Source organism: Grammomys surdaster, unplaced genomic scaffold, assembly GCF_004785775.1.
Source record: "Grammomys surdaster isolate TR1022 unplaced genomic scaffold, NIH_TR_1.0 66, whole genome shotgun sequence".
Lineage (NCBI taxonomy): Eukaryota > Metazoa > Chordata > Mammalia > Rodentia > Muridae > Grammomys > Grammomys surdaster.
The window spans coordinates 3,972,182-3,989,933 of record NW_021604568.1 but is presented as its reverse complement, the minus strand read 5'-3'; the positions used below and the strand labels follow the sequence as shown (position 1 = coordinate 3,989,933).

Sequence of the window (17,752 nt, the reverse complement as noted above, 5' to 3'; positions counted from 1 at the left end):
CACACACACACACACACACACACACACACACACACACATGCATACAATACTTAGCCCAAGCACTATGTAAAATGAACAAAATAAAGTCCTTGTCCCCGGGACATGCAGCTAGGGTAAGTGGAGCAGCTTAGTTATTTACTGAGCACCTGTTATACCCCATGAATCCTGAATATGTTGCTTTCATATCCTGTTACATTGTTGAGGTCCAACCTCAACACAGGATCCAAGTTCTCAACTGGAAGCAGGGATATCTGGAAGGCGTATAATAAACACACACAGACAACTATTACAGGTACAAACTGATAGACAAATTTCAAGGTTTAAGGTTGTTCTTTCTCTGTGTCTTTGTCTCTGTCTCTCTGTCTCCATCTCTCTGTGTCTCTGTCTCTTTCTCTCTCACTTGCAGCTTGAGGCTGCACACACTCTGCATTCTCCTGCTCGCTCTGCTTTTCTCCTGTGTGCTTTTCTTTCCTCAAACTCCCACACTCCTACACACCTCTGTGCATTCCCCTGTCACTCACACACACACTCTTCACACACACCTCACACACACCACACACTCCAATGTCCCCTCACATTCTCTCTCTGCTCTCTCTTTCACCTTTCTCTTGCCCCAGTCTTTTATTGATACTCAAAAAGCAGGTAGAAAAAAAAAGACATTGTATAATCATTGCCAAATCAAATTCAAAAGAATAACCACATCTCACAAAGAATCAAGAATTACAATTGTTCCCCAAAGTTTCAAGCTTCCCTATCCCCAGGCCTGTGGCCAAAACAATAACAATTGCAAACTTATCATTATGTAGACTTTAGACTTATTATACTTCAGAGCTCAGAGGCCCGAGGTCAGCTACATGCATTTTCCTGTGAAGCGCTAATGATAAATGACATGGGCAAAGCTGCCAGGCAGTGGCCAGAAAGAATCAAGTTAACCCTTAACTCAGCAGTTCTGCTAGCTTTCTGCTTCTGCACATTGCACACAATGACTCTCCTAAGAGTCCCAGTGTTTTGACTTAATTTAGCTAATATATAATTTTATGCATTCTATGCTTGCTTATCCAGGAACCACTCTCAAATGTGTAGAACTCATTTCATGACATCAATAGTTTTTTTTTTCCTTTCTCAACTAAAGTATCCCATGTTTGTGTTCCCTTATTCCATTTTCCCTTATTCCATGATTGTGTCTCTTGTACTAATGCTTTTTTATAATACCAGTAAATTCCTTCGCTTTCTGGTAATGGACCCTGTGTGATGCTAGCAGTACGTGGCTCTGATTCATTTTCTAGTATTTCTAAACGTGATTTCTTCATACTTTCTTTGCAAGTCAAACATTAATCCCACACTACCATTGTGTAGTTATTACGTTGTTTCCAAGATGAGAACACACAGCATGCACTTGGGCCATTAGGACTGTGCTGTACTGTGCTGTGCCCTATGCCTCAATTTTTAATTGTTTAAGAATCATTATATCGTGGAACGTCTAGTTTCACAGAATTCACTAGAGCAGAAGGAGAAGGGAGTAGGAAAGTCAGATATAATAGAATAATTATGCACATTAAAGCTAACTGAAAAGCACTCATGCACAAATGAAATCTATACAGCCATAGTCCAGGGCTAAGGTTAGGAGAAATGGGAGCAACATTTTTTTTTTTCTACAAAGAGCTGCTGAGGGCTTCTGAGATGTCTCCATCCCAGCCTGCTGTGGCAGTCTCTTATTTCTAATGGCTGGCCCCCTGGAGGGATGTGCCTCCTGCTTCTCAGGGTCCCAGATGCCATCCTTTTCTACAAAGAGCTGCTGTGGGTTTCTGAGGTGTCTCCATCCCAGCCTGCTGTGGCATGTCACAGTATGCTGTCCCCTGCATTACATGACAAAAGGTATCATTCTGGAACATCTTCTCCGATAGAATTTTTCTGAGGTTTGAGATCATGACACTTAGCAAAGTATTTTGCACATTAGACTTTAAATAGTGTTTGTATGATTAATATAGAAAGCATCTTTATAATAATCTGAGTTGATAGTACACGCCACATCAAAAATCAACGGTATGTGAAACAGTTTGGCTAAGTGGTAACAGAAAATATCTCTTATTCACTTTACCATTCTTTCTCTTTCTCTCTCCCCTCTACAAACAGACACACACACACACACACACACACACACACACACACACTAATATTGGAGAGTAACTGAGACATAATGATTCATTATTTCTACCTTAAAGTACATTTTGGAACAAAGTACTCAATGTTCATAAATAAAAATGAACAAGGAATACCAAGCATTTCCTTAGGAGGGTTTCGACCGTAGGTGTGCGTGTGCATCGCACCCATGGCCTGGTACCCTCAGAGGTCAAAATGGGCATCAGATCCCCCAGAGCTGAAGTTGTGGCACGCCATGTGGATGCTGAACCTTGAATAGGAATAAATGTTGTAAAGGGCGAGCCGTCTTCCCAGCTCCCAGGAATTGAAAGCATTTAAATGAGGAGACCAAACTTAGGCTTTAATCTAGAAAGATTTTAAGGTTCCAGCTTGGTGCTTTTTTACACATACAAACTTTAAAGAGTCACAAAGGAGAATGAATGCTGAATTTATGTGTGTTCATAAGCATTTTACCTGCTGAAGGCATTTTTCTTAGAAAACATAATTTTTACTGTCTCAGAAAATAATCAGATTATTGAGGCCAGGCCTGTAGCTCAATGGTAGATAATTGTCTAGCATAGCCAAGATCTTGCGTTCAACTCTCAGCAGTAGAAAAATAACAAAAGCAAAACCAGACTCAGGGGCAGCTATAATCACAGTGCCTGGGAGGTAGAGGCCGGAGGTTTGGGAGTTCTAGATCAGCCTTATCTACGTAGACGTCTAATGCCAACCAGGGTTACATGAGACTCTGTATTAAAACAAGCAAGCAAGCAAGCAAGCAAGCAAGCAAGCAAGCAAGCAAGCAAGCAAGCAAGCAAGCAAGCAAGAAAAAGACAAAAGACTGAAGCTACTAAGCTCCCGTAAATAGTTGACAGAAATTCAGAGCTACAATAATTCTAGGCTTTAATTTAGACTGGACTAGAAAAACCCCGGGGAGACGAGTACCACCTAGTGGCCACTCAACAGTATAACAATTTAGCAGGGAAACTTCGTGAACTCAAGTCTCAGCAGCTGCGTCCTTTCTCCGGATACTGAGGACAGATAATTACAGACACGAGTTAGGACTAAGTCCATATCTTAGGCACTGTTATTAGAGTGGAATGGGATAATGCGGGGGCCAATTCTTCTTTCTTTGCTGATGTCCATCCACGGTGAAGTACAATGTCTGTAGTTGTAACCAGGGATCGCTCTAAACAAGCTCCAGTTCACCCAAATCCTTCTTTTCCTAACTTGAATGTGAAGGAAAAGTGAGTCAGAAAAATAAAGCTAGTGTTTTTATTGGTGTATACTTATATACATCATGGTATTTTTATTTAATTTGTTTTGTATATACATACATACACATGTCATAGCGTGTATGTGGAAGTCGGAGGACTTGTGGGAGTTGGTCCTCTATTGTGTGGGTGATGAGAACTGAACTCATGCCTTCAGGCTTTATCTGAAGTTCCTTTATCCACTGAAACATTTTCTCCATCCCTCATAAAGATACCTTCATTTAAGTATATCAAAAACTTTGATTAGACTCACTCCTTAAAGATAACCTCCCCTTTTATCCTCTTCTTCTTCCTCCTCCTCCTCTTTCTTCTTCTTGTACCTACCCTTTTACACACACCCCTTGTGTGCTTGCATGTGGTGTGCATGTGCGTGTGCATGTGTGTGTGTGTGTAAAATCAAGCTTGGATGCACATGTGAGAGAAAATATTCGGTATTTTTCTTTCTGGGTCTAATTGCTTGACCTAATGATCTCCAATTCCATCACTTTCCCTACAGATGATATAATTTCAATCCTCTTTACCACTACCACTGACTTTATAGTATATGTGCCGTATTTTCTTTCATCTAGTGATGGGCACTCAGGCTGACTGCATAACTTGGCTGTGAACACTGCTCTAGTGAGCATGGGCCTGCAGGTGTTTCCGTTACACTAGCTTGGATTCCTTAAGAGACATTCCTAGGCATGTGCAGCCAGAACACACTATAGCTCTAGTTTTGGCTTTGTGAGGTGCCTCTACACCGATTTCCCCAGTGGACGGTCGAATGTATGTTCCTATTCACAGGATATGAGGGTTCCTTCCACTTGCATTCCTGTCAGCATTTGTTGTTGTTATTTCCTTAATGGGGGCCATTCGGACTAGAGTGTGAGGGAATCTCAGCGTCCTTCTGGTTGGCATTTCTCTGATGCTAAAAATGAGGATAGTTTCATATAATTAGCTTCCTGTACCTCATCTTTCAAAAACTGTTCATTTCACTTGCACATGTATTGATTAGGCTATTTTATTATTTAATTTTTAAAAATTAAAAAACTCTTTATATGTTCCTGGTATTAGCACTTTTTAAGATGGGCAGCTAGTAAAGACTCCGTCTGTGCTACAGGCTGTTTCTCTAATCATTTAATCATTAATTGTTGCTTCTCACCACACATGTTTATTGTGTTAAGGTCAATCTATGCTTTTATATTCAGTAGTGTTTGTTCCATGAAATTGGGTGCAATAGTATTTGGTGCAGACATGTTTAGACTTGGTATAACCTCTAAATGACCCATTTCCTCAATCAATATGAACTAAACTTCTTTATCTCTTCTAATTAATTTTGGTTTCAAGTTGACTTTGTCAGCTATTAGTATCTGAGTTCCATTGGAGAAATTTTTTTTAAGGGAATTGCTTACAAAGGGCTGAGAAATCCTATTTTAAAATTCTAACTGGATTATCCACATACAGGAAGTTATAATAAAGATATAAAGAATCCATAGATTCACTTAAATACTTAAATATGAAGATGCTCCTCAGCCCCACCCTTCCCCCACTGTCTTTTGAAAGTAAATTTAAAGACAATGATATAAAGCCTCGTTACTACCAAATACCTTAATGTGTATATTTTTAAGATGGGGAATAGTTTGTTGACAAAATTAGGATATTGTCATTGATCTAGTATTGCCATGTAATGAGCAACCCTTATTACAATGTCACCAATTACTTTACTAACAGCTGTTCTAGCATAAGAGAGCATATGACCCAGGTCCCATCTTGGAAGCTCAGATTACACATTGTTTTTCGGTCTTCACTTTGTTAAAAACAAAAAACTTGACCGGTATTATGGCCCATGTCTTTTGACCCAGTGCTCAGGAGGTCGAGGCAGGCAGAGCTCTGTGAGTTTATGGCTAGCTTGATCTCATATATGAGCCTCTGATAGCAATTATTATTCAAACAACCACAATCAGAATCGGCTAAGTAATTGATGTGAAACAAACTCACCATTTGATAATCATTTTGGTAATAATTAGACAAAATTCACCAGTGAATACTTGCATCTCATAGATGAAAGATGAATAAGATATTTATAGTGTGAGACTCTACATCCCAAAATGTACATTAATTCTAAAAAGGAAAATTATGGTAGGCACCATGTTTGTTTGTTTGTTTGTTGAGACAGGATTTTTCTGTGTAACAGCTCTGCCTGTCCTGGAACTCACTTTGTAGACCAGGCTGACCTTGAGCTCAGAGATCTGCCTGCCTCTGTCTCCTGATTGCTGGGATTAAAGACTTGTGCCACCACTGTCTAGCAAGCATCATCTTAATATGGAATCAGAATTAACTTCGGTAGTAAGCCATCAACAGACAACCTGTATCTTCTTCATGGTGCACTATGATGAACACAACATCACCCGAATGTAGTCACGAGAAAACATCAGACGAGCCCAGAGTGAGAGCAGCCAACGAAATAAGTGGGATATACATGTTAAACCCCACCTTTAAGCATAGAAACTTAGAGCTTTTTTATTTTCATCACACAGGGCTGGGTCTGTGGGCACAGAGTGGTTGCGTGAGGTGCTATTATTCAGAGCAGAGGCCAGATTTGTTTTTTGATCTGCAATACAATGAACCCTGTTCCCAGGAGATGCTGGGACCAACTATGGTGCCCACTATGCCTACCAGCTACTCCCACGGCTTTAGGACCAGTGACACTAGAAGTCAGGAGGTTTCCTCTCCATTGCAAGACACTTAGCCCGAGTCTTACTCTAGAATTTAGAAGAAGCGGAAATCAAAAACAAATAAAGGAAAACTTTCCCGGTGCAGACATCTTTTAACTCTGGCATGGAAGAACTAGGCAGTTAAGCTGAGTCTAGGGAGAAAAGTGAGATTTCAGAATGATGATGCCAACTGAATTACCAAGTGGGATGCAGCTACTCCAGATGACCTTGCAACCACACCCTTCCCTAAAGCATCCCCTGGAACCCCCAGTGGTACCACCACCCTCCCCAGACCTTCAGGGAAGGTCTGACGGGCTCCCACCCCATCTGACCCCAGGGCAGTGGGCTTTCCTAACTCCTCTGGAGAGATGGACCTTGAGAACACGTCCCTTGGGTTGTGTTCTAGTGACCTATGGAATGACAAGTTCCAGTGCCTATTACTACACCAAAGTGATGTCTGAGCTGTTCCTTCATACCCCATCGGACTCTGGAGTCTCTTTCCAGACCATCAGCAGCATGTCAGACTTCTGGGATGTGAGTACGGATGGCCCTGCTTTCAACCTATCCCCACCCCCACCCCACCCCCACCCCTAGACCCTCCTCCTTAATGGTCTGAGACACAGGGTAGAGTTCAGGGAGGTCAGTCTGGAACCAGGGCAAATTAAAGGATAAACCTGAATTAACAGATAGGGCTGGAGTGCAGATGGAGGAGGCTGGAGAGAGATGAGGGTATCCTTTTGGGGCTTGACCAGCAGGAGCCAGACTAGCATTTAAATCAGAAGGGAAGCTTAAATCTCAAAATACAATATTTTAAACTGTATTTTGGTCAAGTTAGGAAGGCCAGTTTTCGGGGTCCAAAAAGTAGAGGCTAGAGGCAAGTTGAGGACTCAGGGAATGAGGGCAAAGGTCATGTACTAGGGTTAGCAGGAGGCTGAACCAGGCTCAACCCAGCTGCTGGTCCAGTTTGCTCAGGGCCCACTCCTGGACAGTTTGTACTGGACAAAGTGGTACAACAACCAGAGCCTGGGAAGTGGCTCCCACTCCTTCATCTACTATGAGAACCTGCTCCTGGGGGCCCCGAGGTTGCGGCAGCTTCGAGTGCGCAACGACTCCTGTGTGGTTCATGAAGACTTCCGGGAGGACATTTTGAACTGTTATGATGTCTACTCTCCGGACAAAGAAGATCAGCTCCCCTTCGGACCGCTCAACGGCACAGCGTGAGTGAGCCCCTGCCAAAATCGCAGGGCCCACCCCTTTGAGATTGCCTGTCCCTCCAGGGTGTGTTTTCCACACTTCTACTGAACTTTAAAAAAAAAACAAACCTTAAGGGTGGGCACCTCAGGAGACTTGGGATCTCTCCCTAAGTCCATCAATGACTCGTTGGCAACACACACTTTGGTGTGTGTCATTCAGGTGTAGAGGAGACAGATTAGCAGAAAAGACATAGCCTCTGACCTTGTTCCCACACACAAAGTGACAGTCCCGTCTTTTCTTGAAGGCAGAGTCTCTTAGTGGGTGTGGTCCATGAGAGTAGTCCTTGGTTGGAGAGCTTGACTCCTGGGACTTGATGCAGGAAGCAGTAAGGGATGGAAGATACATGAAAAAGGAAGAGAGGAAAGGAAGAGGGTAGAGAGGATAGGGAAGGAGAAGGTGTAGGCAGGAAAGAAATCCAGGGGAGGAATGATGGGGGCGCTAGAACGAAGAATCCTGGGGTGGAACCAGAGGAACTAGAAAGATCACATCTGGATTTATGGCCCAAGCGTTTCCTTCACGTAACTACACAGCCTGACACCAAGAGTGCATTTACCTAGTGAAAAAGAAACTTAGGTTTGAGTTTCAGGACTATCGCCAAATGGCTGACTGTCTTGGAACTCCCCGGTCTTCATTTCCTCTGCTGCAAAATATGGACAGTAGTTTCCCTCTCTCCCAAACAAGTTCTAGTAAGAAAAAATATGACATATGTAAAGCATGTATTTTGTGTGATATTATGTGCACTATATGTGATATCACCTATAGGGTGATAAGTTTCTCACAAAATTATGTATGAACCACATATAATACAAGCACATGTATACATGTATAGTACAGTAAATATCTATAGACACTCAATGTATGTGGAACTGAAAAGCCAGGTAATTCATAATTGCCTTACAGGGTGAACATTTAGCCTGGTTCTGATCTCTTTCCTCAAATGGCCTTTTTTTTTCTTCCGGCAGGTGGACATACCATTCACAGAATGAACTGGGGGGCTCCTCCCACTGGGGCAGGCTCACAAGCTACAGTGGGGGTGGCTACTACTTAGATCTTCCGGGATCCCGACAAGCAAGTGCAGAGGCCCTCCAAGGACTCCAGGAGGGATTATGGCTGGACAGGGGCACCCGGGTGGTCTTTATCGACTTCTCTGTGTACAATGCCAACATCAATCTTTTCTGTATTCTGAGGTAAGTACCCTTCCCTCACTGCATCTCTCTGTCCATGGTTCCTGACTCATCTGATGTACTTAAGACCTTTCCCTACCAGGTACCCTATGCCGGGTGTGGGGAGCCAGGGAAGCAGGAGGAGCTGTCTCAGCACGATCTGCACTAGCCTTCTCACCTTCCTCACAGACTGGTGGTAGAGTTCCCAGCCACAGGAGGGACCATCCCATCCTGGCAGATCCGCACAGTTAAGCTGATCCGCTACGTGACTAACTGGGACTTCTTCATTGTGGGCTGTGAAGTCATCTTCTGTGTCTTCATCTTCTACTATGTGGTGGAGGAAATCCTGGAAATCCACGTGCATCGCTTTCACTACCTCAGCAGCGTCTGGAACATTCTGGACCTGGTGGTCATCTTGGTGAGGGACGTGGGACATACTGGAGGGTGGAGAGACTCTGCTTTGAATGGGGGGGAGTCTGAGTTCTTCCTTTTGGAGGCCTAAGCCCTCCTTTTGACTTACTACAAGCCAAGTCTCCCACGGAAAAGGGTTGGAGCCTCCTGGCTCAGACCTTGGGAAATCTTGTCTTACAAATATTTCTTTCTCACCTGTGAATGGGCTCTCCTTTTTTCCTTTTGTATCAGAATAGATCTGAATCTATTCTGAGTCTCTTCTGCCTTTTGTTTTATGACCTGGCCTCTTGAGAACCCTGCCATCCTCTTCTCGGTTTGAATACCCTGTTCCTTTCATTGTTATTTTGTCCTACTAACTTGACACATTCATTTTGTCGTTTTATTTTTATATTCAGTTGTGTGAACACGTATGTGTGTGCTTGTGCACATAAGCGCATACAACAGTGTGCTTACGGAGGTCAGAGACACCTATGGGAGTTGATTCTCTCTCCACCATGTGGGTCCCAGAGAGGGAGAAAAATCAAACAAACCCAGGTAGCCAGACTTAGCAGCAAGGATCTTTACCTGCAGAGCCATCTTGCTGGCCTACACATGTATTTCTTTGGACCAAGGCTTAGGAGTGGGAGGGTTGGAGGGTATCATTTTCCTAGGTAGCACATCCCCATAGTTCTTTACAACCTCTGTATTGCCAATGGCCCCAAAGCCTTCTCTTGGTCTATTGGACATTAAAGCTGTTCCCTGGTCATCTATTTTGCTCCATTTGGACCTTAGCTAGTGAACATCAAGCAGATGATTTCTCCTGCCCTGGCTCTCCTCTGGGAGCTCATCTTTGAACATCCCTTAAGATCCCCTTGACCTCACTGACACTCCCCATGACTCCTCTGTGGCAGCTCTCCATTGTGGCTGTGGGTTTCCACATATTCCGAACTCTGGAAGTGAACCGACTGTTGGGAAAGCTCCTGCAGCAGCCAGACACGTATGCAGACTTTGAGTTCCTGGCCTTCTGGCAGACTCAGTACAATAACATGAATGCGGTCAACCTTTTCTTTGCTTGGATCAAGGTACCTGGGACTTGCATCCCAGCTCTGTCCCCAAGGCTCTCCCCCTGGGTGGATCTCCTTTATCTCGTCTCATTTGCTACCATCTGTGCCCCTCCCCCATCCTTTCCTGGAGTATTCTTTGCTTTTCACCTTTTCTCCTTCACTTGTTTCACCATGGCCCTTGCAGATATTCAAGTACATCAGCTTCAACAAGACCATGACCCAGCTCTCCTCCACCCTGGCTCGCTGTGCCAAGGACATCCTGGGCTTCGCCATCATGTTCTTTATTGTCTTCTTCGCTTATGCCCAGCTTGGCTACCTGCTTTTCGGGACCCAAGTGGAAAACTTTAGCACTTTCGTCAAGTGCATGTGTGTGCCCTGCCCCCACCCTTGGGTCCCTCACCCTCCAGCTCCCAGGGTGTGTGTGACCTTGGGGAAGAAGGGAAGGTGTAGGGTGTGTCAATGCTTAAAGGTATCTGAACCAGTCCTAAAGCTTGGGGTGCTCTCAAGTAATTTTCCCACCTGCTGTGTCTGCTTTGTTGGGTGTATTGTATAAGGTCAATGAGGGGTCTGTTTATGGTTAGGAAAGTGGGATGGGGTCTGGATTGGGGCAAATATTGGCTAGGCTCTGGGTGAAGCCCAGGTCCCATCTCCAGTTTCACCCAGTTCCGGATAATCCTTGGAGATTTTGACTACAATGCAATTGACAACGCCAACCGAATCCTGGGCCCTGTGTACTTCGTCACCTATGTCTTCTTCGTCTTCTTCGTGCTCTTGGTGAGGGTCCCTCTGTGGGCTGGTGACATAACAGTCATCAAGGTGGGGTTTTGACTCCACATGTCCCCCACTTAGGATTATACCTGGTTTCTCACAGCACAGGGGAAAGTACATATGTGTGGTCTTTTGTGGTTTTTTGAAAGCTGGTTGGTTAATGTAGCAATGATACCAGATAGCCAGGTGGTGTGTATACAGGAAATTTCAGATTCTTCCAGGAAAACCAAGTCCTCCTCGTCAAAGGACAGAAAGGGGAGGGGTGCCTTATGAGAAGTAGAGACCTCTGAGGCTTCCGTACCTGTTTTCTTTTTTTTCTTTCTTTCTTTTTTTTTTTTTTTTTTTTTTTTTCCCGAGACAGGGTTTCTCTGTGTAGCCCTGGCTGTCCTGGAACTCACACTGTAGACTAGGCTAGCCTCGAACTCTCGAACTCAGAAATCCGCCTGCCTCTGCCTCCCAAGTGCTGGGATTAAAGGCGTGCGCCACCACCGCCCAGCCCGTACCTGTTTTCTAAGAGACCCTTTCCTCTGGGGAGTTCCTGATGGCTTGTACTGCCAATGTTTGGTGGTGATTCCCTCTTCTTGTCAACTGAGAAATATCACGGATTTATTTTTTTTTAATTTTTTAAGATTTCATTTTATTTTCTGTGTATGTGTTTTGCTTGCACGTATGTACATGCACCACATGTGTACCTGGTACCTGCAGAGGTTGAAAAAGGGAGTTGGATCCCGCAGATCTGGAGTTACAGATGGTTGTGAGCTATGGTGCTGGGAACTGAACTCTGGCCGTCTTCAGGAGCAACAAGTGCTCTCCAGCGCCAAGTTGTCTCTCCAAGGGATTTTTATTAGTATTAACAGAAGGTGTCCTTGTTTGATTAACTGAAGGAGACACAGGCATGGATTTGGGATCCATGGGAAAGAAGACAGCACGTTTGTACCTTCACAGTGAAAACCTGATGACTTCAATGATTGCTGGGCCCTTTTATAGGTTAGGTTCATGCCACATGCTGGGATAGCTTGATGCTTAGAAAGGTTATTGTAGTGTCTGAGAATGAGAAACCTCAGGTCAATGAGCGAACATGGTCTGTCCTTAACAGATACATGCCCAAAGGAGGATTTTCAGGCTCTTGAGAGGCAGATATGGGTGGACTTGAGTACTGAGGTTGAAAGCTTATATGTGGAACTTGGGGTAAGAGGGCTCAGTGCTTTCAGTGGGTTTGAAGGTGAAAACCTAGGTTACAAGCTGGGCATGGTGGTACATCCTCCCATCAGGGGAGACCAAGGCGGGTAGAGCTCTGTGAGTCCAAGGGGAGTCTGAAGATAGTCGAGGATATATAGAAAGATATTGTGTCAAAATACAAAAGCAACCGTGTCCCTACTTTATCCTTTAGAATATGTTCCTGGCTATCATCAACGACACATACTCAGAGGTCAAGGAGGAGCTGGCTGGCCAGAAGGATCAGTTTCAGCTTTCTGATCTCCTGAAGCAGGTGACCACACAGTCTCTGCATAGCATCTCTGGGTTTGGTTCTAAGGCGCTGTGCCATGGTGGACTGTTCTTGATTGGTGCAGGCGCCTGTGCTCTTGAACGCCTTTGACTTGTACCTGGGGGCTTGAAATCTTCAGTTGGAGGTGGGAGTGGGGCAATGGTGCTGAGAACCCTGTGAGCAAGTCTGTCAGCTTCCTCTCCCTTTCAGAGCTACAACAAGACCCTACTGAGGCTGCACCTGAGGAAAGAGCGGGTTTCAGATGTGCAGAAGGTCCTGAAGGGTGGGGAACCGGAGATCCAGTTTGAAGATTTCACCAACACCTTGAGGGAGTGAGCAAATGGAGATCCAACCTTCTTTGAAATTGGTCTAAAAGTTTGTAATCCTCAACTTTGCTGATAAGCCTTGGTCTATAGACCTGTGATCTTGACTTAGGGACTCTTGACCTTCAGAATTGTGACCTTGTTTTACAGATCTCTGACCGTGGTCTATACAAATTCTGGTCTTGTTGAACAACTTTTACACCTAAAATGACAGTATAATTATCCTACTATTATATATACTCCACCCAAAATATTGGGTAGATATATTGCGAGGACCATCTGTGGACCAGGCATGAGTAGGGAGTGACATAATTAAATGAGACTAGAAGCCCAAAGGCATGTATGCAAATAAGCCAAGACACAGACTAAATTCAAGAACAGAAGTGACTTGAAGGGAGGCATGGATCAAAGCCAGTTATGAATCCTTTTTGAGATTAAAGGAGCTGGGCAGTGTTGGCGCATGCCTTTAATCCCAGCACTTGGGAGGCAGAGGCAGGCAACTTCTGAGTTTGAGGCCAGCTTGGTCGACAGAGTGAGTTCCAGGACAGCCAGGGCTATACAGAGAACCCCTGTCTCGAAAAACCAAGAGAGAGAGAGAGAGAGAGAGAGAGAGAGAGAGAGAGAGAGAGAGATTTATTGAAGGAAAGCTTCCAGGAAGAGGTGTTGATTGGATAGGTGTTTGGAGAAATTCGCCTAGCTTACTCATGGATAAGCAGAAGAGGCCAGTGTAAGAGCTGAGCATTGTTAAGCTATCAAGTGAATGGTGAGGTATAGGAGGGATTGAGAGGACCATGCTAGGAAGGGTCTGGAACATCACCACTGGATCCAAGGAATAGGATACTTAGTGGGGCTTTAAATCTGAGAATCTTGGATGTGTACTTTCTATTACATTTTATTAGTTTTACCTGGGTCTCACTTTAGTACCAAGGTTCACCTCGAACTTGATTTGATTCTTCCTCTACCCTCAGCTCCCCAGATACCTAAGAATCATAGACATCTTCCACCATGCTCAGGTTCTATTAATTCAAAATGTTGATTATTCTCTTTATAGAGGATAGATTTCAGGAGCAGAGAGTGAAAAGGGAACCCAGCTGGTTATCCAGGGGCAAAGAAATGGAATAATCTCTGTATAAGATCCCAAGGTCCTAACCTAGCCAGTAAGAGCCAGACATGAAGGAGAAATGAAAGAACTTGTTGGGGGTGGGGGTTAGAATCACGAGACCCTGAAGATCCTGGCTTTTCTATGTGGTCCTCTTCTTTTCCAGAAAGCAGCACTCAGAGATCAAGACAAGAGTCTGGTGAAAGGGCTGGGAGTGGTTTAAGTGGTTACAATTGCTTCAACCCCTTGCTCTTCTCAGACTGGGTCACGAGGAGCACGAGGTCACGGCTGCCTTCACCAGGTTTGATCAGGATGGAGATCGCATACTAGATGAGGAGGAGCAGGAGCAGATGCGACAGGGGTTGGAAGAGGAGAGGGTGAGCAGGACCATTTGGTGGGGAAGAAGTATATACACATCACTTGCTTGTCCTCCCTCCCCACCACGCCCAAGGCAAATCCAAGTTGACTGTCCTCCCATAAGCAAGTGAGAAAGAACTCTCTAGAATAATGGTTCTCGAACTGCTGCATATTCAGGAGAGCCTTTCAACACCCTCACCCTCGGTCCCCATGGCCTAAATCAATCAGATCAGAATGCTCTGGATGGTATGGCTAAAACAGAACTTTCTAAAATTTCCTACATGATTCCAGCATACAGTCAAAGTTCAGAACCATTGCTTTGCAAGAGGGACCAGTTCTCGTGATAATCCTTGATAATCCCCTATAAGGATTTGTTTTCTTGGAATTTTGAAATTGATCCTACTATGCCTGCTCCATCCCTATTAAGTGGAGGTCAGAAAGTTCAAGGGCAGTGTTACCAGACGTAAGGATGATGAACAGGAACAGAAGCCCAAGACCAGGCTTGTGATCCACAGCGGAGGCTGGATCAAAAGCAAGTGATTCTCCAGACTCACCTTCTCTCCTCTGACATCCGACTTCCTGATCAGGTGACCCTCAGTGCTGAGATTGAGAACCTAGGCCGGTCTGTTGGATACCGTCCCCCAGGCGAACTGGGCGCAGAGGCTTCCAGAGGAGGAAACTGGGTTTCTGGACAAGAATTTGACATGTATGTGGAGGCAGGGGCCCAGGGCTAGCTAGCTGTGACATCTTCTTTTGAGACTCTTTCCACAATTCCTAATTCCCTTTGCTGGTCCAACAGGAGTTTCTGTTCCTCTGTGATCCTCCCTGTAAGCTTGAGCCTTGCCTTCCTGATTCCCATCCAGACAAACACTATCATATTGTCTCTAATACAATACCCTGTACACACCACACACCATTTCTGCTTCCTGATCTTTCTCAAATTCTACTCAGGCTCACAAGGAGAGTTCTGCAGCTGCAGCGTGTTCTGGAAGGAGTTGTGTCCCAGGTTGATGCTGTGAGCTTAAAGCTGGAGATTCTGGAGAGAAAAGGGGAGCCAGCTCCCTCTCCATGAATGGTGAGTGTCTTCCAGTTGGATCCTCTGAGTTCTTTACAACTGGAATCCATCTTATTTTCTAGACAGTTAGGGAGGACATTCTAGAAAGATGTGGGGAGTAATGCTCACAGCAGTCATTTCTCTGTGAAGGTGGGGGTGGAGGACAGGTTCAGAAGTTGCTTATGCCAGCCTATAGATTACCTTGACCTTGGCCTTTTAGGAGGGTCTTTGAGTTCTTATAATCAACTATGAAACTATGAAAGAATAGACTGCTTATAAACAACTGAGGTATAATTTTCACAGTTTTGGAGACTGGGAGGTCCAAGATTAAGCTCCTAGAGATTCAGGATCTGGTGAAAGCCAGCTTCTTGCTTCATGGACCACCCAGCTGATGTATTCTTATGTGGTGGGAGGAAAGGGGGGGCACTAATTCCCTTTATAAGGCTCCCCACTCACAACCTTATCACTCCCCAAAGGCCTCACTTCCTAGTACTGTCACAGTAGGAATCTGGATGTCAGCATAAGACTTTGGGGAGACACAAACATCAGTCTATAGCAATCTAGGTTCTTTGTTAATAAGTTTCAGAGAAAAATAAATTCTCCTTCAAATGAGCTATTCCTTTTGTTTCCAACAGGAGGAGCCAGCTGTTTGGGAGTACCGGTATAATCCATCCTAGGTGTCACTCCAGCCCCCTTGGGAGTTCAGGGTGGGCTGGAGGATGGAAAGGGGGCTCCAAAAGCAACAGACAGCAAGTTCTTCTCTCTATGCCTTCCCACAAGCCTCTTCTCCACCTCCCCTCGCCTTTCTAGGGCAGCATGTCTCATGATAGCTGCTATGGAGTTCCACCCTGTATCTGGCCTTTTGAGCCAATGTTTTTGTATGTAGCTGGGCAAGCATGCTTAGGCTTGTCCCTCGGTGTTTCTGCATGTAGTTGCACAGCTCTGTAAAGTAGCATTTCCTGCCTGGCCTCTCTCTTCCTGGGCATTTACTTCTGCTGTAATGATTGACATCAATAACAAATAAAAAAAAAAAGCAGGAGATGGCAATGGCTCTCCTGAAGATCTCAGACATCCACAATTAGGCAAAAGGTAGAAGTCCAAGAGTAGCTGATGGATATTTCTTCCTACATTCCAGTAACTCTTACCCTTCCCCTCTGTGTGTCACAATATCTACCATTGTCATGTATGGCTGTGTAGGAGGTCTTCTCTTTCCCACGGAGTTTCCCTGTAAAAGAGAAAAGGAAGCCATACGGGAAAGAAGACTCTTGTGAGGTGAGATTCCAACAGAGGAGTTAAGAGTGACCCCCTCCAGAGGTGAAGTCAATGAAGGCTCTTCCGGAGGAGCCTGTCTTCTGACTCTGGTGGTCCATTGACTAGCTGAAGGAATCAAGCAAGAGATGGTATTAGGACTCATTGATCTTTGGATTAATATGTGGTGGTCTCTGGCTCTATTCATCATAGGACAGTGTGAAGCTCCAAGGTGATTATCAATAAAACTCTTTAGAAAACCAGGTCTTTGCATTTCATTCTGGGAAAAGAGAGAGAAGACAGAAGAATAGAAATGTAAGATACTTATATACACTCTCTGGAACGTACTGGGAGTCATGTCAATGTCAGCGAGCTTGGCTCTCCCAAGAGTCTTGAAATAAGAAGCCCTGGCTCATAGAAATGTTTGAAATGGTAGATACTATGATTACTCTATAAAAAAGAGTGGAGAAAAGGCGCCTAGGGAGAACCAGTCTTCAGAGAAGAGATAGTTGGGTTAGGAAGGCTTAAGGGGTAGGGGAAGCTGTGGTGTGTGAGTGTGTGAGTGTGTGTGTGTGTGTGTGTGTGTGTGCACGCGCATGCGTGTGCACAAGCATGAAAGCACAAGTGGCTGGAGGATAACCAAGAATAAATAAAAAAAAAACAAAATAAAAGACAAAACACTTACACCAAGATTTTGGACGCTCAGGAGCCTACATACTGAAAACTCTTACACACCTCTTTCACCTCTCCAGTGACTCTCATTCCCTCACCCCCTGTACCTTCCATTGCTACTCAGTACGTTCTTCTCATTCATCCCTGTCACCCCCGCCTGTGCTCACCCCCCTAAACATTCCGTAAACCTATGAGACGTGTACAACAACTAAGTACAATCAAGATAACCTATGTGTCAACAACGTTGGAAGCTTCCTTCAAGCGAGGTCCTTTCAATTAAACATTAGGGGCTAGGCTGTGCTTCAAGAGATCTGAGAGTGTTGATATTAGTCCAAGGCCTATGGGAAAGGTAAGGGAGAGAACAAGAATCAAGGCTGAAATCTTGTGGGAGACAGCTTGCAAAAGCGTGGAATCCTTGAGCAATTCTTTGGTGAACAAAATATGTCAGGGTGCTGAGGTCTGGTGCGGAGGCCACCTTTCCCCCAATGACTTCAGCTGACAAGTTATGGCTCCACTCTGGGGCCCAAGACAGGCCGTGGTTGGTACAAGTTCTAGAGTGTGGACGAACGCATTGGCAACACCAGGTACTGTGATCTCAGCGACGGGTTAATTCGCAATAGCATTAGCTTCAGTTTGGCTTCATGCTTGGACTTTGACAAAAGGTCATTATTGGAGGTGTGACTTGGGCAAGCCGATCAAAAGAAGGAAGCAGAGAGCAAGCGACGGGGCGGGGCACCCGTGGGGCGCACGCGCAGACGCCCCTAGAAC

At 44.8% G+C, this 17,752-nt stretch overlaps 1 protein-coding gene across 1 annotated transcript in view; it reads left to right on the top strand.

Moving 5' to 3' along the window:
- The window catches only part of Pkd2l1 (polycystin 2 like 1, transient receptor potential cation channel), a 35,635-nt gene extending 20,553 nt beyond the window's left edge, over positions 1-15,082 (top strand). Inside the window, exons 3-14 of the mRNA XM_028775885.1 lie at positions 6,513-6,640; positions 7,070-7,323; positions 8,323-8,547; positions 8,713-8,941; positions 9,825-9,995; positions 10,162-10,343; positions 10,631-10,751; positions 12,136-12,234; positions 12,442-12,563; positions 13,913-14,030; positions 14,598-14,716; positions 14,962-15,082. Of these exons, the coding sequence (XP_028631718.1) occupies positions 6,513-6,640; positions 7,070-7,323; positions 8,323-8,547; positions 8,713-8,941; positions 9,825-9,995; positions 10,162-10,343; positions 10,631-10,751; positions 12,136-12,234; positions 12,442-12,563; positions 13,913-14,030; positions 14,598-14,716; positions 14,962-15,082 (1,889 nt within the window). The remainder of the gene's footprint in view (positions 1-6,512; positions 6,641-7,069; positions 7,324-8,322; positions 8,548-8,712; positions 8,942-9,824; positions 9,996-10,161; positions 10,344-10,630; positions 10,752-12,135; positions 12,235-12,441; positions 12,564-13,912; positions 14,031-14,597; positions 14,717-14,961) is intronic.
- The last annotated feature ends 2,670 nt before the right edge of the window (positions 15,083-17,752 follow it).